The sequence below is a fragment of the Pleurodeles waltl genome, chromosome 1_1 (assembly GCF_031143425.1).
Source record: "Pleurodeles waltl isolate 20211129_DDA chromosome 1_1, aPleWal1.hap1.20221129, whole genome shotgun sequence".
Lineage (NCBI taxonomy): Eukaryota > Metazoa > Chordata > Amphibia > Caudata > Salamandridae > Pleurodeles > Pleurodeles waltl.
In genome coordinates, this window is record NC_090436.1 from 212,140,192 (window position 1) to 212,167,110 (window position 26,919).

The 26,919-nt window shown below is 47.7% G+C and overlaps 1 protein-coding gene across 1 annotated transcript in view; it reads left to right on the forward strand.

The window, feature by feature from the left end:
• Positions 1 to 26,919, forward strand: part of LOC138282918 (UDP-glucuronosyltransferase 3A1-like) — a 343,288-nt gene that overhangs the window by 44,912 nt on the left and 271,457 nt on the right. Inside the window, exon 2 of the mRNA XM_069220954.1 lies at positions 15,865 to 15,966. Within this exon, the coding sequence (XP_069077055.1) occupies positions 15,865 to 15,966 (102 nt within the window). The remainder of the gene's footprint in view (positions 1 to 15,864; positions 15,967 to 26,919) is intronic.

Below are 26,919 nucleotides of genomic sequence, written 5' to 3' on the forward strand. Positions count from 1 at the left end.
ATTGTCAAACAGAACACCTACCACATTCTGACGGCAGATAAAGGTGTTGAGCAGGCCATAAGGAAGTCCATGATTCCCTGAAGTTGATGAAGTCAAATTCTGTGGTTGCTTGCCTAATGAAGTAGTGGCCCATGGACATTAGGTATCTATGCACAGACATTGAAAGATGTATGCAATAGCGACTCCACTTTAATCAATTTCCCAGATATTTGCTTTAGTAGTATACAACATAAAGCAAATAGTAACACACAGGACTGGCTAAGATGGGCACTAGGAACAGTAATAATGACTTTCCTGCTGCTTTCCATGCTTTGAGCACACTTTACAGCGACAACATGAATGATCCTTTTTGGGTGTTTTAGGAATGTGATCAGCATGGTGTCTCTCCAGCAGTCTTGCCACATCCTCCAGATCACATGAAGTGGAGGCTGCTACTTCTGTAGCAGCAGTGAGGCTTTCAACGACAGACAACTGAAAGTCAAGGAAAGACCTGAGTCTTCCTGTGGTTATCTGATGATAAACAACATGCCCATTGTATGTTGCCAACTGGATCAGGTGTGTAAACAGTTTCTTGTACCAAGTGAAAGTTTTACCACTTGTGTAGCATGGTTGAAGAAGCTGGTCGTTCTTGTCCAGTCCAGCCATGTACTTATTGTAATCGAGTACACAGGAGGCTTGTGGACTTTGACCATTTGGCCCCAAACTATGATGGAGGCAGTGCCCTCATCATGAATTATAGTGAGCACGTACACATCACAACTATCTGAGAACTTGACTGCGAGCAGTTCACTGGAACACAACACAGTACTCTGGGATTTCTTGAGCTTCTTGCAAACAAGCTCCTGTGGGAATCCTATGCGGTGACAACAGACTGTACCGCAGGCCACAGCACCAGCTTTGTAGAGCTCATTGAACAGCTCTACTCCTGTATAGAAATCAGCCACATAAAGGTTCTAACCTTTGTGAAGGAGTGGCTGGACAAGCCCCCATACAATCTTTCCTGTGGGAGGGCAACCTATAGGGTTTAGCATGCAGTCCTTTCATGTATACACTCTCAAACTGTACAACTAGCCAGTAGAGCTGTCACACAGCATGTACAGCTTGATCCCATAGCAAGCTGTTTAGCTCACTATGTACTGCATGAACAGCAGCTACCCTTCGTACAGGATCAAGGACTCATTGACTGCTATATTCTTTCTAGGAGTATAAATCTCTGGAAACCTGGCAGACAATGTTACACGACAGTCCGAATTTCTAACAACCTGACATCATCTGGATGGTCTCGGGGCAATGCTGTAGAATTGTCATTGAAAAGCAGTATTCGCTGAAATAGCAAAATAGCACCAAACAGTCTCTGCTCATGTACGGTGTGAAGATGAGGGTTACCCAAACTGTGCGAGTCGACCAGTAGGACTGCAAGGTGAGGTTCTGCACTGTTAGACCTGACATGCCTTAGGGTGGTCACCCCTAACTTTTTGCCTGCCTCCCTCCACTTTTTGGACTCTGTTTTTGCTGGCTTTTAGACTCTGCGCACTTTACCACTGCTAACCAGTGCTAAAGTGCATATACTCTCTCCCTTTAAACATGGAACTTTGGATCATACCCAATTGGACTATTTAATCTACTTATAAGTCCCTAGTAAATGTGCACTGTATGTGCGTAGGGCCTGTAGATTGAAGGCTACTAGTGGGCCTGCAGCACTGGTTGTGCCACCCACTCAAGTAGCCCCCTTTTGAATGGGTCTTCCTGGGCTGGGAGGGTGGAGGGCCTGCTCTGACACAAAGGACTGACACACCCCCTACTGGGACCCTGGCAGACAGGATTGAACTGAAAGGGGACCTGGTGCACTTCTAAGCCACTCTTTGAAGTCTCCCCCACTTCAAAGGCACATTTGGGTATAAAACAGGGCCTCTGCCCTACCACCTCAGACACTTGCTGGAGAAGAAACCTGAACCAGAACCTACATCCTGCCAAGAAGAACTGCCTGGCTGCTCAAAGGACTCACCTGTCTGCTTTCTACAAAGGACTGCTGCCTTGCTGTTGGCCTGCTGCCTTGCTAAACTCTTGTCTGGTTGTAAAGGTGCTCTTCAAGGGCCTGTATAGAGCTTGCCTCCTGTTTTCTGAAGTCTCAGGACCAAAAAGCCTTCTTTCTTTCAACTGGACGCCGTGTGCACCGAAAAATTTGACGCACAACTTGTTCCGCGGTGAGAAATTCACTGCACGCCGATCTGGAAAGATGCCGCTCGATGCAACGCCTACGTTGCAACCGGAACTTTGACGCACGGCCTCGTCTGGACAACGCTGCCCGACTTCCAGAGAGGAAATCGACGCAACGCCTGCCGTGAGGAAGAAAATTCCACTCACAGCTCCCTGGAACGACGCGCAGCCGGTTAACAAGTCTAGGATTCCACGCACCGACCCTGGGACATCTGGTAATCCCGCGAACCATAGAAGGAGTCGGCCTGTGTGCCGGAAAACGACGCACGTCTCCCCGCGTGAAAAATAACAATGCAAGTCCGTGTGTGAAGGGGCGAAACCGACGCACACACCATTTTCCACGCATCTCCTCCTCTGCGGCCCTCTGTGGAGATTTTCCACTCCAAACCAGGTACTTTGTGCTTGCAAGAGACTTTGTTTGCTTTTTGAAGACTTAAGACACTTTATATCACCTGTCAGTGATATTTCTACAAATTCATATTGCATCTTTTATTGTGTTGACCTACAAATATCCAGATAAATATATTTTTCTAAACACTGGGTGGTGTATTTTTGTGGTGCTATATTGTGTTATTGTATGATTTATTGCACAAATACTTTACACATTGCATTCTAAGTTAAGCCTGACTGCTCGTGCCAAGCTACCAGAGGGTGGGCACAGCTTAATTTGGATTGTGTGTGACTTACCCTGACTAGAGTGAGGGTTCTTGCTTGGACAGAGGGTAACCTGACTGCCAACCAAAAATCCCATTTCTAACATTGGTGATCAGCGGTGAGGATAGGACTTGTATTTGTGCAGTGACATACAGTAGCTAAGTATTTCACTACCTACCCACAGTTGAAGGTCAACCTGATTTTTATCTCATTTTGCAAATTGGTTTTCCTGACAATTTTCAAAAACTAAATCCTCACTCAACATGTTTCTGGCTGGGTCTCAAGCAGGAGATATGGACCTAGCCCTGTTGGAGACATATACTGTCAAACAGCTAAAAGGGTTCTGCAAGGTGATGAGAGTACCCACCCAAGGGGCCTCCAGAAAGGAGGACTTTCAAGTGGCGCTGAGGGCCTGGGTAGAAGCCCATTTAGAGGAGGATGATGAGGAAGAGGAGCCAGTAAATGACCCCTCAGAGGATTTGTTGCCATCAGTGGATGATGTTACCACTGCAATTGTGCCCCCTTCCAGACCAGGGAGTAGTGTCTCTGAGCAAAGCCTGACCGCAGAGGAAAGGAGAGAAGAAAGGGAGTTCCAATTGCAAATGGCAAAACTGAAAATTGAGGCTCAACAGGAGGAAAGAAGGGCAGAGAGAGAAGCCAATGAGGCTGAAAGAGCTGAAGCTGCAGCTGAGAGAGCTTTGGCTGAAAAGAAACTATTGTTGGCTCATGAACTGAGTCTCAAGGAGCTGGAGATCAAGGCAAGACAGTCTGAATCCAGTAGTAATGGTGGCAGCCTACAGACAGGACCTGCTGGAGAGAAGAAGGTTTGTATACCCAAAAATGTGGTGCCCAGTTTTGTGGTGGGAGATGACATAGATAAGTGGCTAGCTGCTTATGAAGTTGCACTAGAGGCCTATGAGGTTACTGAAGGGCAATGGGGTACAGCTATGTGGAGTTATGTACCGGTACTGGGGAGGGACACACTTCTCACACTGGATCCTAAGGATAGAAACACATACCCACTTCAGAAAGCCATTTTAATTGCCAAGTTTGGGCTGACCACTGAGGGATACCGTCAGAGGTTCAGGGACAGCACCAAACAAACCACACAAACATGGGTAGATTTATTTTACTTTTCCAGTAAGGCACTGAATGGATGGGTACGGGCAACAAAGTAGATGATTACAAAGGGTTATATAACTTGATTCTGGGAGAGCATATGCTCATTACTACTTTTAGAGAGTTGCACCAGCACTTGGTAGATAGTAAGCTGACTGATCCCAGGAAGCTTGCTGAGGAGGCGGACCTCTGGGTTAGCACCAGAGTGTCCAAAAAGGTACCTGAGGGGGACACCCACAAAGGTGGTCAGGGTTCCCAACAGAAGAAGGAGGGGGGAGATAAACTTACAGATAAGGAACTCTCAAAAGGCCCCCAAAAGAATTCCCAGGGAGGGGGTGGCAACCATTCCTTTTCCAGATTTGGGAAAAAGCCAGGGACTTATGATAAATCAGGGAAATCCAACCCCAAATGCCTAGAGTGCTACCAGTATGGTCACTATAAAGGCTACCCCCAGTGCTCCAAGAGGGCACCGTCTACTACCGGACAGACACCTGGGTTGACTAGTGTAGCGCTCGGGGGGAGATGGACCCAGATAGCTTTGGGGAACAGGTAGAGATTTCCCTAGTGTCCCTGGGAGAAAGAGAAATGGTGCCCAAAGCCCACATGCCCCAAAATACTTCCAAGTACAGGCAGTGGGTCACCATTGATGGGCAAAAGGTGGAGGCTCTGCATGACACAGGAGCCAGTATGACTACTATCAAGAGTCAGCTGGTGTCAACAGAGCAGATAGTCCCTAATACATTCCACCAGGTCATAGTCGCTGACAATCGTGAGCGACACCTACCGGTGGCTCTGGTTCCCTTTGAGTGGGGGGGTCTCTGGTACTCTGAAAGTAGCTGTGAGTTCTGACATGCCTGTAGATTGTCTGTTGGGCAATGATCTTGAGCATACTGCTTGGAAAGATGTTAGGGTTGTCTGAGTGGGTCTGCATGACCACACGGTCCATGGCTGCCCAGGAAGGGAGTCAAGGGCGTCTGGAGCCTGGAAAAATGGCCCAGACAGCTGCAAAGAAGAAGGGCAAGAGGCGCAGGAAACCATCCTCAGATGTTCCCACAGTGGTGGACGGGGCCCCTGAGGAGGAGGAGGCCCCTGAGCTAACTGGGGAAGACATAGCTGACCTCGGTAACCTACCTGAACTTGCTGGCTGGCAAGTAGAGGGGGGCCAACCAGAGCAGAATTCTGCAAGGCGCAGAAGGAATGCCCTGCCCTTGAGGGTCTGAGGCAACAGGCCACAGCCCAAGCAGCAGGTGACGGCTCGGGCAAGCACCATATTTACTGGGAGAATGATCTCCTTTACAGTGAGCCTAAGGTTCCAAGTCCTGGGGCAGCCCGTGTGCTGGTGGTCCCCCAGTGTTACTGGACCTTCCTACTGGGTCTGGCTCAAGACATCCCCCTGGCAGGACACCAGGACCAAGACAAGACCTTTAACAGGCTTGTCACCCACTTCAATTGGCCCAGAATGAGGACAGCCTCAGATAACTTCTGCAGAGCTTGCCCCACCTGCCAGGCTAGTGGGAAGACAGGGAAACAGCTTAAGGCTCCCCTGCTCCCACTCCCAGTCGTTGGCACCCCCTTTGAAAGGGTGGGCATCGACATTGTTGGTCCCTTGGACCCCAAAACTGCCTTAGGCAACAGGTTTATCCTGGTTTTGGTGGACCATGCCACCCGCTATCCAGAGGCAATCCCTCTGAGAACAGTGAATGCACCAGTGGTGACTAGAGCCCTGTTGGGAATATTTACCCGTGTGGGATTCCCTAAGAAAGTTGTGTCTGACAGATGCACAAACTTCATGTCTGCATACATGAAGTCCATGTGGGATGAGTGTGGGGTGACCTACCGGTTTACCACCCCTTATCATCCTCAATCCAATGGGCTTGTTGAAAGATTCAACAAGACCCTGAAGGGCATGATTAGTGGCCTGACTGATGCCATGAGGCGTAAGTGGGACGTCCTCTTACCATGCCTGTTGTTTGCTTACAGAGAGGTGCGCCAGAAAGGGGTGGGGTTCAGCCCCTTTGAACTTCTCTATAGTCACCCTGTCAGGGGACCCCTAAGCATTGTTAAAGAGGGCTGGGAGGAAGCTCCCAAGTCACCTCCCCAGGATGTGGTCAGCTACATGCTGGCCCTCCGCAACCAAACCCAACGCTTCTGGAAGCAGGCCAAGAGTAACCTCGAGGCCAGTCAAGAGGTGATGAAGGAGTTTGGGTGATGGAGCCAGTAGAGCCCATGGCTCTCCAGGACTGCTGGACTGGCCCCTTTGAGATCAAGGAGCGTAAAGGGGAGGCCACTAACCTAGTGGACCTCAAGACCCCTAGGCACCCCCTAAGGGTCCTCCATCACAACCGGCTCAAACCTCACTTTGAGAGGTCTGAGGTCAGTATGCTCCTGGTCACATATGAGGGCATGGAAGAGGAGAGTGAACCTCTCCCCGACCTCCTCCCTGTCAAAGAAGGGGATGGGTCAGTGGAGGGCGTCATTCTCTCTGACTCCCTGACTCTAACCCAGAGAGGAGACTGCTATGAGCTGATATAGCAGTTCTCCCCCCTGTTCTCCCTTGCTCCTGGACTGACCCACCTCTGTGTCCATGACATTGACACAGGTGACAATCCCCCTGTGAAGAACAAGATTTACTGGTTGTCGGATAAGGTGAAGGCCAGCATCAAAGAGGAGGTCTCCAAGATATTGACTTTAGGGGTTATTGCGAAATCCAGTAGTCCGTGGGCCAGGCCTGTGGTAATGGTTCCTAAGGCTACTGCCCCAGGTGCGGAGCCAGAACTCAGGTTCTGTGTGGACTACCGGGGTCTCAACTCAGTCTCCCAGACTGATGCTCACCCCATACCCCTAGCTGATGAGCTCGTTGACAGACTAGGCGCTGCCAAGTTCCTGAGTACGTTTGATCTTACTTCAGCGTACTGGCAGATCGGCCTGACTGAGGGGGCTAAAGAAAGATCAGCATTTTCCACCCCTGATGGCCATTACCAATTACAGGTGATGCCATTTGGGTTAAAGAATGCCCCCGCTACTTTCCAACGGTTGGTTAACGGGGTCCTAGCTGGTAAAGATGCCTACTGTGCAGCTTACCTGGACGACATCGCTGTCTACATTTCCAGCTGGGAGGAACACCTGCTCCACCTCAAGGAGGTGCTTCAGGCTCTGCAACAGGCAGGCCTGACTATCAAGGCTAGTAAGTGCCAGATTGGGCAGGGTTCCGTGGTGTACTTGGGACACCTAGTAGGTGGTGGCAAGGTGCAGCCACTCCCGGCCAAGATTGAAACTATCAAGGCCTGGTAACCACCTAGGACACAGACTGAGGTGAGAGCCTTTTTAGGCCTCACTGGATACTATCGCAGATTCGTCAAGGGCTATGGTACCATTGTGTCACCCTTGACAGAACTCACGTCCAAGAAACAACCTAGGTTGGTGAATTGGACAGAGGCTTGTCAGAAAGCCTTTGATTCTCTGAAGCAAGCCATGTGCTCGGCCCCCGTGCTCAAGGCCCCTGACTACTCCCAGGAATTTATTGTGCAGACATACGCTTCAGAGCATGGCATAGGGGCTGTTCTAGCACAGCTAAATGAGGAGGGCTCAGACCAACCAGTAGTCTTTATTAGCAGAAGACTATTACCACAGGAACAGAGGTGGAGTGTTAATGAGAGAGAAGCATTTGCTGTGGTCTTGGCACTGAAGAAGCTAAGACCCTACCTGTTTGGGACTCACTTCCGGGTTCAGACAGACCACAGGCGCCCTCAGATGGCTCATGCAGATGAGGGGTGAGAATCCAAAACTCTTGAGGTGGTCCATTTCCCTACAGGGGATGGACTTTACGGTGGAGCATCGCCCAGGGGTTGACCACGCCAATGCTGATGGTCTCTCCAGATACTTCCGCCTTAGCGATGAGAGGTCCCAGGAGGTCGGGTAGCTCTCCCCACTTTCAGCTGGGGGGGACACATGTTAGACCTGACATGCCTTAGGGTGGTCACCCCTAACGTTTTGCCTGCCTCCCTCCACTTTTTGGACTCTGTTTTTGCTGGCTTTTAGACTCTGCGCACTTTACCACTGCTAACCAGTGCTAAAGTGCATATGCTCTCTCCCTTTAAACATGCCAACTTTGGATCATTCCCAATTGGACTATTTAATCTACTTATAAGTCTCTAGTAAATGTGCACTGTATGTGCCTGGGGCCTGTAGATTGAAGGCTACTAATGGGCCTGCAGCACTGGTTGTGCCACCCACTCAAGTAGCCCCCTTACCTTGTCCCAGGCCTGCCATTGCCAGGCCTGTGTGTGCAGTTTCACTGCCAGTTCGACTTGACATTTAAAAGTACTTGCCAAGCCTAAAACTCCCCTTTTTCTACACATAAGTCACCTCTAATGTGTGCCCTAGGTAACCCATAGAGCAGGGTGCTGTGTGGGTAAAAGGCAGGACATGTACTTGTGTAGTTTACATGTCCTGGTAATGTAAAACTCCTAAATTCGTTTTTATACTACTGTGAGGCCTGCTCCCTTCATAGGCTAACATTGGGGCTGCCCTCATACATTATTGAAGTGGTAGCTATTGATCTGAAAGGAGCAGGAAGGTCATATTTAGTATGGCCAGAATGGTAATACAAAATCCTGCTGACTGGTGAAGCTGGATTTAATATTACTATTCTAGAAATGCCACTTTTAGAAAGTGAGCATTTCTTTGCACTTAAATCTTTCGGTGCCTTACAATCCACGTCTGGCTGGGTTTAGTTGACAGCTCCTTGTGCATTCACTCAGACACACAGGGTACTCAGCCTCACTTGCATACATCTGCATTTTGAATGGGTCTTCCTGGGCTGGGAGGGTGGAGGGCCTGCTCTGACACAAAGGACTGCCACACCCCCTACTGGGACCCTGGCAGACAGGATTGAACTGAAAGGGGACCTGGTGCACTTCTAAGCCACTCTTTGAAGTCTCCCCCACTTCAAAGGCACATTTGGGTATAAAACAGGGCCTCTGCCCTACCACCTCAGACACTTGCTGGAGAAGAAACCTGAACCAGAACCTACATCCTGCCAAGAAGAACTGCCTAGCTGCTCAAAGGACTCACCTGTCTGCTTTCTACAAAGGACTGCTGCCTTGCTGTTGGCCTGCTGCCTTGCTAAACTCTTGTCTGGTTGTAAAAGTGCTCTCCAAGGGCTTGGATAGAGCTTGCCTCCTGTTTTCGGAAGTCTCAGGACCAAAAAGACTTCTTTCTTTCAACTGGACGCCGTGTGCGCCGAAAAATGAGACGCACAACTTGTTCCGCAGTGAGAAATTCACTGCACGCCGATCCGGAAAGACACCGCTCGACGCAACGCCTACGGTGCGACCGGAACTTCGACGCACGGCCTCGCCTGGACAACGCTGCCTGACTTCCAGTGAGGAAATCGACGCGGCGCCTGCCATGAGGAAGAAAATTCCACGCACAGCTCCCCGGAACGACGCGCAGCCGGTTAACAAGTCTAGGATTCCACGCACAGACCCTGGGACATCTGGTAATCCCGCGAACCATAGAAGGAGTCGGCCCGCATGCCGGAAAACAACGCACGTCTTCCCTGAGTGAAAAATATCGACGCAAGTCTGTGTGTGAAGGGGCGAAACCAACGCACACCATTTTTCTGCCAGCAGAACAACGCACGTCTCCCCGCGTGAAAAATAACGACGCAAGTCCGTGTGTGAAGGGGTGAAACCAACGCACACACCATTTTTCCACGCATCTCCTCCTCTGTGGCCCTCTGTGGAGATTTTCCACTCCAAACCAGGTACTTTGTGCTTGCAAGAGACTTTGTTTGCTTTTTAAAGACTTAAGACACTTTATATCACCTTTCAGTGATATTTCTACAAATTCGTATTGCATCTTTTATTGTGTTGACCTACAAATATCCAGATAAATATTCTATATTTTTCTAAACACTGTGTGGTGTATTTTTGTGGTGCTATATTGTGTTATTGTATGATTTATTGCACAAATACTTTACACATTGCCTTCTAAGTTAAGCCTGACTGCTCTTGCCAAGCTACCAGAAGGTGGGCACAGGATTATTTGGATTGTGTGTGACTTACCCTGACTAGAGTAAGGGTTCTTGCTTGGGCAGAGGGTAACCTGACTGCCAACCAAAAACCCCATTTCTAACATGCACTAACCCCATTTTGAGCGTAAGTTGCAAAAATATCTTCAACTCCTCCAGCGAAGTGGAAGTCCACTGGCATACCCTAGAACGGGGCCCCAGAGTGCCTCCATGCTCCCTCAGAAATTGTTCAGCATGCACATTTCTTTGCTGCACAATTTGCTGAAGGAAGTCAACATCCAAAAAGAGATGGACGTAGTCAGTTGGCAAAACGTTGGCTGTATCAACTTTACATCCAGTGTCACCAGTAAAGGGTGGAATTTGGGACTGAACTATTTTGGAGGGCTCCAAAGAGAGCACTCTCTCTGTGCTTGCTGCCACATGTGCCTGCTCTCTGGGTTGGGCTAAACTGCTGTTGTTTCATTGAACAGACTGTGCTTGGATAGGGTTAGCATGACTATCCTCATCGTCTCCCTCAGAATTACTGGAAGAGGAGTCATTGGATGGGACTCCATTGACTGAAAAATCACTTCCAGATTCTCCTCCTTTCACCTCTCCCTCAGATGCTGTCTCAGTATCTGCTGTCACAGTCTCTGATCCAGCTTCGGAGCTGTCCTCCATAACCTGAGTTAGAGCTTGAGCAGCAGTCATCCAACGAGACGCCATATCTGCTACTGGCTAAACTGTCCCTCTAAAACCCTAGCCTATGTAGAAGGCAGATATGTTGTTCGCAAAGTTGCTGGTGGGAGTGTGTGTGTGATGTGTGTAACTGTAAATATTAGTCACCTTACCTTCGCTTCCCTCAATTATCAGGTTCTCTAAAGACACTGAAAAAACCCCAAAAAGACATGATTACTTCTCCTTGCCACATACCCATCATCACAACCTTTAGCGCTGGTGACGCCCAGTGCTGCAGTCATTTATGGCACTCAGCCTCCCATGACCTCCTCCTTGGATTACCTCGCTACCACCCAGCAAAAGTGCCCTTCTGCTCTCCATAGCCCCTCTTGCACATACATTTCATTTGTTTTAAAGCACAGGTAATGGCTGGCTAATACACTCAGCTATTCACACAAAATACAGATTAGTTCTTTGCAGCAGGCATATAAAATTTCTGTGCTACTTTATGGTCTCAAAAGTGCCACTAGACAAAAGTCCTATCTCTTTCTCCAGCAGGAACATAATCACAAGAGTTATCTTGACATTTTTATTGTTATATATCTATATATAAGTATATATCTCATAGAGATATCTCTCGATATACATACATATATATATATATATATATAAATATATATATATATATATATATATATATATATATATATATATATATATATATATATAATTATTATTTTATTTATTTTTTCACTGAAAAAAACAAAGGTTACAGGGACGTTATAGTTAGGAAATAGAATTTTTTAAAAAACTAGAAATTCACTTGAAAAACAAAGATCACAGAGATATTATAGTCAGGCTCACACTTTAAATGTACCAAACCATAGAAATGATTTTAGTATAGTTGAAGTTATCGCAAGTAACTATAACTTGTGTCCTAAAGTAATTATAACTCGCTCCCACCATGAACAGTTTTTCATCAACATTTTACTGCAAATATTACATTGATGTTATCAATGATGTTATCAAAGATGTCCTAAGTGCCGTAATTTGTGGGCTGATTAGCAGTGCATGGTGAGGGCGCGAGTTATAGTTATATTTGCAGTAAAATGTTGATGAAAAACTGTGCATGTGTGTGTGTGTATATGTATATATATATATATATATATATATATATATATATATATATATATACACACTCACACACAAATACAGAGAGAGAGAGAGACAGATTTCTCTCTCTATTACCTAGTGGCGGTTTTCCACTAGGTAGTTATAGTTAGGACCTAGTTTCTATAGAAAACACATGTTTTACTTGCCAATATCTTTGGTGTCCATTGACGAATCTTCACAAAAGTTTCCAAACAAATTTGATGTTCACATGACTGGCTGTCTGGAAAGTTTCAGGGTGATCAGTCAGGGGAGGGGCAAGAAAAGAGAGGGTCCCAAAAGGCTTGTCCCCAATAATTTTTCTATGGGAATTTTGAGCAGCGATTGCCCCCGGGACCGCCATCTCCCTGGGGCCTAAAACTGATATCATGCAGGGGGGGCCGTGCAACCCCCTCTCCTGCAGCCCCTGGGGCTGCCACCTCCCTAGGGCTTCACAAAAAAGGAGTGAATGGGGTCCGTTGCGGACCCCCAAGCCCAGGGGACTACCACCTCCCTGGGACAATGCTCGTTGGAGGGGGGCGCGGCCTCCCTCGAGGAGCCATAGATGGTCCTGAGGACCGCCACTCCCCAGGGTTGGCTCCTTCTAAATCCCCCATCCCCGGTTCATAGCTGTTTGCTTTACTTGCTGGGAGCTTTAACAGCTCCCACCAAACAAAAGCAAATAAAGTCAGCTTTCCAACAGCATGGCAGAAGCGGAGTTTTCAACTGTTTCCCTGCACACAAATATGCGTGCAGGGAAACAGATAAAAACATTGATCCAACAAGCAGGGAGATGCTATTTAAAGCAGTGCTTGTGGGAGCAATGCCGGCTCCCGCAGGATGTGGGGAGCTGGCTAGGACCGGAGGGGCATTGAGGCTCCTCCCGCAGTCCTGTCACTTTCTCTCTCTTCCATCAAATAATGGGATGGAAGAGAGAGATTGTCATTGCAGTGGTCTCTCCATGCAATGAATTCACAGAGGTAGACTGGCGTGGCAGTAACACCATTCACAATTATTTTCTGCATAATTGAGGACCTACTCACCCCTCAACTATACACACACAACAACATACACCTGCATGCTTACGCGAAATATTCTAGCAACACGCGTTTCATAAACCTGCGCCAAAATTTGTATAACATGACATAGGCCCTCATTACAACTTCAGCTTTAAAAAGACCGCCGAAGTTGCGGGCGCCAGCGCTGGCAGTTTATCTGGCTCCCTAATATAACTTTTCTGCTGGGCCAGCGGACGGTAACAGTGTTTCCATCCGCTGGCCCAGCGGAAAAGTCACATCAACATTGCAACTCGTAATAGAGCCTGCGGCAATATTGATGTGCACCGGGTGCTGTAGCACCCGTCGCGCATTTCACTGTCCGAAATTCAGGCAGTGAAATGCACAATGGGACTGTGCCTGGGGGCCCCTGCACTGCCCATGCCAAGTGCATGGGCTGTGCTGGGGCCCCCAGGGGCACCCTAAGTCCCCCTTACCACTAGCCTTTCCATGGCAGTGATACCGCCGTGGACAGGCTGGCAGCTGGGGACTCATAATCCCCAGGGCAGCGGTGCTTCCACCTGGCGGTATGATGGAGGGGGCGGTGGTATGGCCGGTCGCCAGGGTTGAAATGAGGCCCATAGTATTTAAATACTCAATATCACATCAATTAATAGACTTGACGGTCACAACTTCAACACCTTTTTGTGCAAAGTGAGTCAAGTCCTCCACCCCAGTGAGCTACAACTTACCTGGACATGCAGCACACTACACTGCACCAGGATGTAGCAGTCATTTTAACTGATCACAGTTGCACAGTCAATCGCCAACTGTCTCTTGACGCTGGACAGTCTGGGTAACAACTTATGATCACTCGGCTCCCTGTCCGAGACAGGCAGCAGGATCAGAATTTGCAGCATACCTTAGTCCTCAATCCTAAATCCACAGACCCATGAGAGTGTTGACGGTAAGTCAGTGACACAGGGCTAGTTGAAAATATGCACGTTTCCCCTGCAAAGTGTTTCAGTAGGCCAGACCGATAAACCTGACACACTCTACACGCAGATATACACATGCCTCCCATGGCAACGCGTTACTAACAACATGTGCTGTAAATTTGAAACTTGACACACGCAGCCAGAGGCACATGCCTTGCTGCCTAACTGTTACCACAACAAAATATAGGGTTACTCACACTTTGTGCATTTTCTTCACAGATGGCATAGATTAAATCTATGTATGGGACAGACCATTTCTTCAGTATCCCATGTCCATAGTCCTTTTAGTCAGGGCCAGTCTCGTTCTGTGTACCATTAAGGAGAGTTCTACACACTTCATGCTTGCTGCAAACCTTGTTCATCAGCACTGCCTGTTCACTCTTCACCGGTATGTACTACCACAGCGATGAACTCATGTATATACCAATTACATTTTGTTGGTACCAAATCACACTAAATCAGCATACACTTTCAAACTCAAACAGGTCAAACGCCCCAGATCACTGATGACCTCATCCTGTCTGGTGAAGAAGACACTGGTGGGTCTTCCAGGGTGTGTCTCTTCACGTCAGGCTTCTATCTCTCTTTTCTCTTAGTTTCTTGTAGACTACATCTTTCTCTTCAATCTCCTTCCACAAGTAGGTTAGTTCCAACTCGTTGTCATTGTTCAAATCGAAGATAGATCCTCAGTAGACAGGTAACATTAGTTTTATGATGTTGTTTTGAAGAATAAAGTCTTAGTTACAGGCAATAAGTAAGACGGTAAATGCCTATGTAAATGCCCCACCAGGTGCTGCATCCTCACTGCTCAGCCCACTCTCTCCAACTGACATTCATCCCAGTCAGGCAACCATCAACATTTTATTACATCACACTCACACTGGCTGAGCAGCAGAGAACTGGTAACTAAGGAGAGGATGCACAGCAACAATTCAGGTCACAACACTAAGCTTTATTGACTTTTACAACAAATGGAGAGTAAGGACTATAGGCCGGATTTAGAGTTTGTGAGATATGTTGCCCACCTTGTTAAATGCCCATTATATCCTTATGCACTTGTACTAAGTCAGACAGGATACCAGTCACATTTCTGACTGAGTACCCATCCGCCAAACTCTAAATCAGGCCCTGTGTGTTTTCTCCCCTATACAAGGTTAGTGGCAGCAATGCGCTCTGTCTGCCCAGATTCGCCAAGGAAACCTGAAATACACAATGCAAATAGTAAACCATTAGAGTTGGTGTAAACGTATAAACACATCACTATCACAGTATTCATGGATAATGCATAAGATATGATGCAAATGTGACTGTGGTTGCTCCAAATGCAGGATACTAGTAGCCACTTACACACCTTTGTGGTGGACTTTCACACCAGTGCAGCACTTTTGGCAGGCGGTTATTACACATTTATTAGATTTGCTATACTAGTCCTTAACCTCAGCATGTGCTTAGTAGGCAAATCTGGAGAGCAACTGCAGACTAAACTGATTAAATCTGGACTATCATTAACAAAAACAATACCTAGGAGTTTGAAGTAGTCAATTGCCCCCACGCTTAAACAGTAGGAATTATCTTTGGTGAAAAAGGTTGAGGGCAGAGTGTGGGTTGAGAAGCAAAACGTCAGAACCTTAGAATAGGGTTGTGTAAGCTTGTTTCAGATGTGGAACGTTACTCTGATGACATACGACTGTAATTTATGCTTAAATAAGATGTGGACGTTCCTTCTGTAGAACTGTTGAATTTCTGCGGTTTTTAGAGTTTAAAACATTATGTTGTGCTCTGCTCTGAGTTTAGTTAGGGCACACAAAATAGTATTATGGTTCTCACAACATCATGGATCCTTCAATTAATGCATGATTAGAAATGAATAAAAACATTTATATAGATGCAGAGAAAATGACTGTGTCTACTACATTTTTTAAATGAACACAAAGTCAATGAGAAACCATGTTTACACAGAATAAAATAAACATTTGTCTGCAGCCAGTTTGTATTATATGCAATAATAATTCCAATGTGTTTTTTAACCTGCATCTTTTAGGAGGAAGCCATTACCTTCTGATGAGTGAGATGTCGCGTGTTCTTCACGAGAGCGGTCATGAAGTTACAATGTTTGTGCAGTCTGGAAATATTATGATCTCAGGTATATGAAGTCTCTGCTCAAGTTGTATAGTATTTCTGTGATAACTGTAGCGTCTTTCAACATTTAACGTTCATCCTCTTTTTATTTCCTACCATGCAGAAAACGATTTAACAAAGGGAGAATATTCATTCTCTGTATGCATGTCAGTAGACGCATCTGCTGTGACTTGTAGTCTTATCAGCTAGGTTTGTGTGTTATGAAATCACAACAACTTTGTATCTTTGGGACAGCTCATGCAAAACTTACACATATCCTTTGGAAGACATGTGGCTTGTGGTCGCCAAATTCACTAAATACCATAATGCTTTGTTTTAACTGGTTCTTGTGTAATGCATATATGTCATACATTCCATTGTTAGGGACTGCATTTGGTTGGTTGTTCGAGGCTTGCGTAGGTAGAGTGAGTTTACAATATGGTTAAGCATGCTAAATGTATTGTTGTGTGTTATGTCCAACACCGAATGGCATGCACATTAGAGGTGATATGGTTGACCATTGCTCAAATGCTTGTGTTTAGCTGTTACCTTGTGTCAGTATAATATGGGTTAATTCTTGCAGAGCTGCACATACATTGCCATATACATGGCCTGTGTTGCTGTGTCAGCTGTGATGAATATCAAATTCTCACAAAGAACCTTGCTGCTAGTGGGCTGACTACACTAGTGGCACAGAAAGGGCTTTCTGGAGACATCCCATAGCCCAGTTTCCCTACATATAAGAATATTTGGCATCCCTAAAGCAACCCTATAGTTCATCTTGGTAAAGTGGGCCAGGATGTGATACACTGTGACTGTTTAACTGAACTCTTTCACCAAAGATTATTCTTTGTAACCGTTCTTTACAGTTCAGCAGTGAAATGGCCTCGATGGCCTGGCAACATGATCTATAATATATTTTGTAATTCTAAAGAAAGTGGAGAAACATAATCAGCATCACTGTAGATCGGCAAGGAGCATCCATCAATACAGAAAACAATGACATTAATGAAATAACCTCGAAAGTCCCTTCTGCCCCACCCCAAAGATGATTCATCTAAACACTTCTGAGCATCCAGAACAAACCGTCAGCTGCATCTGTCTATCCCACAAATCAGGTCTTGAGGAAACCCCTCCAAATTTTTTTCAAATTTACCCGTCTAATCATTCAGTTTATATATCACTTTTTCATACGTTGCCATTTGGAGCATTTTGTTGAGGCAGGGATCATATGGAGATGCATTTAGTGTTTCCATAACCTTAAGATCCCTTTTTTAACCATTGCGAAGGGCATCGAGAACTATCTCCAGTGTTTTCAAGTGACTTCAGGAAAGCCTGATATATCATGGAATAGAACAGTCCTTGCTTCCAGAACACCCCTGTCAACAAATCCGATTTTATTCTGTCCCATATCTCCACCCAGTAGCGCTTCAACTCCCTAACTTCCTGCAAATGTGTACACTGTCTCACTATAACTCAATATTATTTCTTTATTTTAAAAAATATCTGTTTATTGGATTTTTACATACAGAACATTTCCATTTTTAAGGTAACCTATGCAGCGTTAACATCCAACCTCATGTACACAATACATAGTCGTTACAGCTGCCTTTCACTCACATTACAGCTTTCCAACCCACTGTACTTGCTCCACTCCGCACCTGCCCTCCCGCTCCCCCCCTTCTGCTCACCGCACCCTGCATTGACTACCGGTTAGTTGTCGGGTCTGCCAATACCAAATCAATCCCACCACCCGCCCGACACTTTGGAATGTTTCTGTGGGTACCCCCTTGATGTATACTCTGATAATTCTGATATCCAGCAGTAGCCCATTCCTCGCAGTCAATCTGTGTGGTCGGTGACTGATGGGGATCCCAAGTGTCTGGCAGTATCTCTCATGGCTATCAAACGCTCCATTCTGATGAAGTTTCTGCCCCTGCATGCAGCCACACACTAAGAACACCCCCAATATATCAATCAGTGAGTTGAGTTCTAAAGGTAAGCCCAAGATTTTAGTCTAATAAGCCTGTATGGCGTGACATTTCCAGGTAACATGAATTAATGAGCCTCTGGTAGTTTTACATCTGAGGCAATTGGGACTAACCCCTCTCTCTATCCTCCATAACCTGTTGGGGGTATAATGTATTCTGTGAAAGCATTTAAACTGGATTAGCCTCCAACAAGCTGCTTTCACCAGCGTTCTTGCTGCCATTTGTACATTTGCTCCAGTCCTTGTATTCTAATTCCCCCAGATCTAGCTCCTATTTCCCCTTCAGTTTCAACATGAGATCTGGCACATTAATTACCAAGGTTGTGTACCTATGTGATATGCCCTTCTCCCCCCTAGCTGTTCCTTGGTGTTCTTGGACTCCAGCATGCTCAATTCTGGGACAGGCTGCAACTGCCCTTTGAGGAGTCCAAGGTGTGGCTTAGATGTATATATAGAGAGAACTGGGATTTATCAAATTAGTATTCAGTAATTCATTTTTCGAAGGATAACATGTGGTTCCCAAACATTTCCCAGTTTAGATAGCTCAATATCATCCTGTGCTCTGAACCCTGATAATTGGGAGGCCTCCCGGAGCCGGGAGCCATACCACAGCATGGCCTCCATTGTCAGTTCATAATATCACCCCATCCAGTTTAGGGCAATGAGTCAACATTCTATTAGAATTTTTGTTATTTGGGGAGTAGCAACTGGAATTGGACTTTCATACTACCACGACCAGAGTGATATGGCTTCCTGTATGCCTCCTGCTGGATCATTTCTGTCTCCAAAAATCCACTTGTTTATTCAGAGCATTTGTGCTGCCCAATAATACTGTCTAATATTTTCTGAGCTAAGTCCACAATCATATTGGGATTAGATACAATTTGCGTGAGCCACTCGTGGTGGCTCCCACAGGAAATTGTTTATGTTGGCTTGCAGTCTTGAAAAATATGTTTGAATTGGTAGTTCTGTAATACATATAATATCTCGGGAGTGTAACTGTTAGACCTGACAGCCTTAGGGTAGTCACCCCTAACTTTTTGCCTGCCTCCCTCCATTTTTTTGGACACTGTTTTTGCTGGTTTATAGACTCTGCGCACTTTACCACTCCTAACCAGTGCTAAAGTGCATATGCTCTCTCCCTTAAAACATGGTAACCTGGAATCATACCTGATTGGACTATTAATTTACTTATAAGTCCCTAGTAAGGTGCACTTTATGTGCATAGGGCTGGTAAATTAAATGCTACTAGTGGGCCTGCAGCACTGGTTGTGCCACCCACTTAAGTAGCCCCTTTTTCCTTGTCTCAGGCCTGCCATTGCAAGGCCTGTGTGTGCAGTTTCACTGCCACCTCGACTTGGCATTTAAAAGTACTTGCCAAACCTAGAACTCCCCTTTTTCTACATATAAGTCACCCTTAAGGTGTGCCCTAGGTAACCCCTAGGGCAGGGTGCTGTGTAGGTAAAAGGCAGGACATGTACCTGTGTAGTTATATTTCCTGGTAGTGTAAAACTCCTAAATTCGTTTTCACACTGCTGAGAGGCCTGCTCCCTTCATAGGCTAACATTAGGGCTGCCCTCATACACTGTTGAAGTGGCAGCTGCTGATCTGAAAGGAGCAGGGAGGTCATATTTAGTATGGCCAGAATGGTAATACAAAGTCCTACTGACTGGTGAAGTCGGATTTAATATTACTATTCTAGAAATGCCACTTTTAGAAAGTGAGCATTTCTTTGCACTTAAATCCTTCTGTGCCTTACAATCCACGTCTGGCTGGGCTTGGTTGACAGCTCCTTGTGCATTCACTCAGACACACCCCAAACACAGGGTACTCAGCCTCACTTGCATACATCTGCATTTTGAATGGGTCTTCCTGGGCTGGGAGGGTGGAGGGCCTGCTCTCACACAAAGGACTGCCACACCCCCTACTGGGACCCTGGCAGACAGGAGTAAACTGAAAGGGGACCTGGTGCACTTCTTAGCCACTCTTTGAAGTCTCCCCCACTTCAAAGGCACATTTGGGTATAAAACAGGGCCTCTGCCCTACCTCATCAGACACTTGCTGGAGAAGAACCCTGAACCAGAAACTACATCCTGCCAAGAAGAACTGCCTGGCTGCTCAAAGGACTCACCTGTCTGCTTTCTACAAAGGACTGCTGCCCTGCTGTTGCCCTGCTGCCTTGCTGAACTCTTGTCTGGCTGTGAAAGTGCTCTCCAAGGGCTTGGATAGAGCTTGCCTCCTGTTCCCTGAAGTCTCAGGACCAAAAAGACTTCTCTCTTTTACTTGGACGCTCCGTGCGCCGAAAATTTCGACGCACAGCTTGTTTCGCGGCGAGAAAAACGCCGCACACCGACGCTGATCGACGCGACGCTCTTGGGACGATCGAAGATCCGACGCACGGCCTCGCAAGGACAACGCCGCCCGACCTCTAGAGGAGAAATCGACGCGACGCCTGCCGTGAGATCGTAATTTCAACGCGCAGCCCCGCAGATCGAAGTCTAGAGGAGAAATCGACGCGACGCCTGCCGTGAGTTCGTAAATTCGACGCGCAGCCCCGCAGACCGACGCACAGCCGGAGAACAAGCCGGAGAATCCACGCACAGACCCGGGACATCTGGTAATCCCCGCGATCCACAGAAAGAGACTGTCCACGCGCCGGAAAACGACGCCCGACTTCCCCGCGTGGAAAATAACGACGCAAGTCCGTGTGTGCTGGGGAGAAATCGACGCACACACCCTTTTTCCACGCACCTCTTCTCTTGTGGCCCTCTGAGGAGATTTTTCCACTCCTAACCAGGTACTTGTGCTTTAAAGAGACTTTTGTTACATTCTAAAGACTTAAGACACTTTATATCACTTCCCTGTGATATTTCTACAATTTTCCATTGCAACTTTATTCTTTTTGACCTACAATTATCCTGATAAATATTATATATTTTTCTAAACACTGTGTGGTGTATTTTTGTGGTGCTATATGGTGGTATTGTATGATTTATTGCACAAATACTTTACACATTGCCTTCTAAGTTAAGCCTGACTGCTCGTGCCAAGCTACCAGAGGGTGGGCACAGGATAATCTTGGATAGTGTGTGACTTACCCTGACTAGAGTGAGGGCTTTTGCTTGGACAGAGGGTAACCTGACTGCCAACCAAAAACCCCATTTCTAACATTGGTGATCAGCGGTGAGGATAGGACTTGTATTTGTGCAGTGACATACAGTAGCTAAGTATTTCACTACCTACCCACAGTTGAAGGTCAACTTGGTTTTTATCTCTTTTTGAAAATCCGTTTTTTCCTGACAATTTTCAAAAACTAAATCCTCACTCAACATGTCTCTGACTGGGTCTCAGACAGGGGACTTTGACCTAGTCCAGTTGGATACATACACGGTCAAACAACTAAGAGGATTCTGCAGGGCATTAAGGGTACCCACCCAAGGGGCCTCCAGAAAGGAGGACTTTCAAGTGGCGCTGAGGGCCTGGGCAGAAGCCCATTTAGAGGATGATGAGGAAGGGGAGCCAGAAAATGGCCCCTCAGAAGGATTTTCACTATCTATGGATGGTGTTACCACTGCAATTGTGCACCCTTCCAGACCAGGGAGCAGTGTCTCCATGCAAAGCCTGACCGCAGAGGAAAGGAGAGAGGAAAGGGAGTTCCAATTGCAAATGGCAAAACTGAAAATTGAGGTGCAACAGGAGGAGAGGAGGGCAGAAAGAGAAGCCAAACAAGCTGAGGCTGAAAGAGCAGCCAAACAGATTGAAGCTGAAAGAACAGCCAAACAGATTCAAGCAGAAGCTGAAAGGGCAGCCAAACAAGCAGAAGCTGAAAGAGCAGCCAAACAAGTGGAAGCTGAAAGAGCTTTGGCTGAAAAGAAACTATTGTTGGCTCATGAACTGAGTCTCAAGGAGCTGGAGATCAAGGCAAGACAGTCTGAATCCAGCAATAATGGTGGCAGCATACAGACAGGACCTGCTGGAGAAAAGAAGGTTCGTATACCCAAAAATGTGATGCCCAGTTTTGTGGTGGGAGATGACATAGATAAATGGTTAGCTGCTTATGAAGTTGCACTAAGGGCTCATGAGGTTCCTGAAGGGCAATGGGGGGTAGCTATGTGGGGTTATGTGCCGCCATTGGGGAGGGACACACTTCTCACATTGGATCCACCGGATCAAAACACATACCCACTCCAGAAAGCCACTTTACTTGCCAAGTTTGGGCTGACCCCTGAGGGATACCGTCAGAGGTTCAGGGACAGCACCAAACAAACCACACAAACATGGGTAGATTTCTTTGATTTCTCTAGTAAGGCACTGAATGGATGGGTGCGGGGCAACAAAGTAGCAGATTATAAAGGTTTATATGACTTGATCCTGAGAGAGCATATGCTTAATGTTACTTATACAGATTTGCGCCAGCACCTAGTGGATAGTAAGCTGACTGATCCCAGGAAGCTTGCTGAGGAGGGGGACCTCTGGGTTAGCACCAGAGTGTCCAAAAAGGTACCTGGGGGGGACTCCCACAAAGGTGGTCAGGGTTCCCAACAGAAGAAAGAGGGGGGAGATAAACTTACAGATAAGGAACTCTCTAAAGGCCCCCAAAAGAATTCCCAGGGAGGGGGTGGCAACCCTTCCTTTTCCAAATTTGGGAAAAAGCCAGGGACATTTGACAAGTCAGGAAAATCTAGCCCCAAATGCATGGAGTGTTACCAATATGGTCACTACAAAGGCGATCCACAGTGCCCCAAGAGGGCACCGTCCACTACCAGACAGGCACCTGGGTTGACTAGTGTAGCACTCGGGGGGGGAGATGGACCCAACTAGCTTTGGGGAGCAGGTAGAGATTTCCCTAGTGTCCCTGGGAGAAGGAGAAATGGTGCCCAAGGCCCACATGCCCAGAAATACTTCCAAGTACCGGCAGTGGGTCACCATTGATGGGCAGAGGGTGGAGGCTCTGCGTGACACAGGAGCCAGTATGACTACTATCAAGAGTCAGCTGGTGTCAGCAGAGCAGATAGTACCTAATACATTCCACCAGGTCAGAGTCGCTGACAATCGCGAGAGTCACCTACCGGTGGCTCTGGTTCCCTTTGAGTGGGGGGGGGTCTCTGGTACTCTGAAAGTAGCTGTGAGTCCTGCCATGCCTGTAGATTGTCTGTTAGGCAATGACCTTGAGCACACTGATTGGAAAGAAGTGGAGCTCAGGTCTCACCTGGAGATGTTAGGGTTACCTGAGTGGGTCTGCATGACCACACAGTCCATGGCTGACCGAGAGGGAAGTCAAGGGCATCTGGAGCCTGGAACGATGGCCCAGAGAGCTGCCAGGAGGAGGGACCAGGGGTGCGGGAAACCGGCCCCAGCTGTTCCCACAGTGGCTGACGGGGCTCCTGAGGAGGAGGCTTCCGAGCCAACTGGGGAAGACATTGCCGCCCTAGGTGACTTACCTGAGCTTGCTGGCTGGCAAGTTGAGGGTGGACCCACTAGGGAGGAATTCTGCAAGGCGCAGAAAGAATGTCCCACTCTAGAAGGTTTGAGGAAACAAGCCTCAAACCAGGCAGCCGGCGACGCCTCTGGCGATCACGACCTATATTGGGAGAATGATCTCCTCTACAGTGAGCCTAAGGTTCCGAGCTTTGGGGCAGCACGTATGCTGGTGGTCCCCCAATGTTACCGAACCTTCCTACTGGGTCTGGCTCACGACATTCCCCTGGCAGGACATTTGGGGCAGGGCAAGACCTTTAACAGGCTTGTCACCCACTTTTATTGGCCCAAAATGAGGACACACTCAGACAAGTTCTGCAGATCCTGTCCTACCTGCCAGGCCAGTGGTAAAGCAGGAAAAAGGGTTAAAACACCCCTGATTCCACTTCCTGTCGTTGGCACCCCCTTTGAAAGGGTGGGCATCGACATTGTTGGTCCGTTGGACCCCAAAACTGCCTTAGGCAACAGGTTCATCCTGGTTTTGGTGGACCATGCCACCCGTTACCCAGAGGCAATCCCTCTGAGGACAGTAACTGCACCGGTGGTGGCCAGAACCCTGATGGGGATATTTACCCGTGTGGGATTCCCCAAGGAAATAGTGTCTGACAGAGGCACTAACTTCATGTCTGCATACATGAAGTCTCTGTGGGATGCGTGTGGTGTAACTTACAAGTTCACCACACCCTATCACCCCCAGTCGAATGGTCTTGTGGAGAGATTCAACAAGACCCTGAAAGGCATGATTGGTGGCCTCCCTGAAGCCATGAGGCGTAAGTGGGACGTCCTCTTACCATGCCTTCTCTTTGCTTACAGAGAGGTCCCCCAGAGAGGGGTAGGGTTCAGTCCCTTTGAACTTCTCTATGGGTACCCTGTCAGGGGACCCTTAAGCATTGTCCAGGAGGGATTGGAGAAAGCTCCAAAGACACCCCCTCAGGATGTGGTCAGCTATATGTTGGCCGTCCGCAACCAGATGACCCGCTTCTGGAAAGAAGCCCAAGATAACCTTGAGGCCAGTCAAGAGGTGATGAAACAATGGTATGACCAGAAGGCCACCCTGGTAGAGTTTCAACCTGGAGACAAAGTGTGGGTAATGGAGCCAGTAGAGCCCAGAGCTCTCCAGGACCGCTGGTCTGGCCCATTTGAAATAAAGGAGAGGAAAGGGGAGGCCACTTACCTAGTGGACCTCAAAACCCCTAGGAATCCCCTAAGGGTGCTCCATGTGAACCGACTAAAAGCTCATTTTGAGAGGTCGGAGATCAACATGCTTCTGGTCACAGATGAAGGAACGGAAGAGGAGAGTGAACCTCTCCCCGACCTCCTTTCTGCCCAAGAAGGTGATGGGTCAGTAAGCGGGGTCATTCTGTCTGACTCCCTGACTCTAAATCAGAAAGGAGACTGTTATGAGCTGTTGGAGCAGTTCTCCCCCCTGTTCTCCCTTACTCCTGGGCTGACCCACCTCTGTGTTCATGATATTGACACCAGTGACAGTCTCCCTGTGAAAAACAAAATTTACAGGTTGTCGGATAAGGTGAAGGCCAGCATCAAGGAGGAGGTCTCCAAGATGTTGACTCTAGGGGTCATTGAGAAATCCAGTAGTCCCTGGGCCAGCCCAGTGGTATTGGTCCCTAAGGCTACTGCCCCAGGTGCGAAGCCAGAACTCCGGTTCTGTGTGGACTACCGGGGTCTCAACTCAGTCACACGGACTGATGCTCACCCCATCCCCCGAGCTGATGAGCTCGTGGACAGGCTAGGCGCTGCCAAGTTCCTGAGTACGTTTGATCTTACTTCAGGGTACTGGCAGATCGGCCTAACTGAGGGGGCCAAGGAAAGATCCGCATTTTCAACCCCGGATGGCCATTACCAGTTCCGGGTGATGCCGTTTGGGTTGAAAAATGCCCCCGCTACCTTCCAACGGTTGGTTAACGGGGTCCTAGCTGGCAAGGATGCCTTCTATGCAGCCTACCTGGATGACATAGCTGTCTACAGTTCCAGCTGGGAGGAACACCTGCTTCACCTCAAGGAGGTGCTTCAGGCCCTGCAACAGGCAGGCCTGACCATCAAGGCCAGTAAGTGCCAGATTGGGCAGGGTTCCGTGGTGTACTTAGGATACCTAGTGGGTGGTGGCAAGGTGCAGCCACTCCAGGCCAAGATTGAAACTATCAAGGCCTGGCAACCACCCCGAACACAGACGGAGGTGAGAGCCTTTCTAGGCCTCACAGGATACTACCGCCGATTTGTCAAGGGCTATGGTACCATTGTAACACCCTTGACAGAACTCACTTCCAAGAAGCAACCTAGGTTGGTGAATTGGACAGAGGCTTGTCAGAAAGCCTTTGACGCCCTGAAGGAAGCCATGTGCACGGCCCCCGTACTCATGGCCCCTGACTACTCCCAGGAATTTATCGTGCAGACAGACGCTTCAGAGCATGGCATAGGGGCAGTCCTAGCACAGCTGAATGAGGAGGGCAGAGATCAACCGGTAGTCTTTATTAGCAAAAGACTATTACCACGGGAACAGAGGTGGAGTGCTATTGAACGAGAAGCTTTTGCTGTGGTCTGGGCACTGAAGAAACTAAGACCCTACCTGTTTGGGACTCACTTCCGGGTTCAGACAGACCACAGGCCCCTCAGATGGCTCATGCAGATGAGGGGTGAGAATCCAAAACTCTTGAGGTGGTCCATTTCCCTACAGGGGATGGACTTTACGGTGGAACATCGCCCAGGGGTTGACCACGCCAATGCTGACGGTCTCTCCAGGTACTTCCGCCTTAGCGATGAGATCTCCCAGGAGGTCGGGTAGCTCTCCCCACTTTCAGCTGGGGGGGACACATGTTAGACCTGACAGCCTTAGGGTAGTCACCCCTAACTTTTTGCCTGCCTCCATCCATTTTTTTGGACACTGTTTTTGCTGGTTTATAGACTCTGCGCACTTTACCACTGCTAACCAGTGCTAAAGTGCATATGCTCTCTCCCTTAAAACATGGTAACCTGGAATCATACCTGATTGGACTATTAATTTACTTATAAGTCCCTAGTAAGGTGCACTTTATGTGCATAGGGCTGGTAAATTAAATGCTACTAGTGGGCCTGCAGCACTGGTTGTGCCACCCACTTAAGTAGCCCCTTTTTCCTTGTCTCAGGCCTGCCATTGCAAGGCCTGTGTGTGCAGTTTCACTGCCACCTCGACTTGGCATTTAAAAGTACTTGCCAAGCCTAGAACTCCCCTTTTTCTACATATAAGTCACCCTTAAGGTGTGCCCTAGGTAACCCCTAGGGCAGGGTGCTGTGTAGGTAAAAGGCAGGACATGTACCTGTGTAGTTATATGTCCTGGTAGTGTAAAACTCCTAAATTCGTTTTCACACTACTGAGAGGCCTGCTCCCTTCATAGGCTAACATTAGGGCTGCCCTCATACACTGTTGAAGTGGCAGCTGCTGATCTGAAAGGAGCAGGGAGGTCATATTTAGTATGGCCAGAATGGTAATACAAAGTCCTACTGACTGGTGAAGTC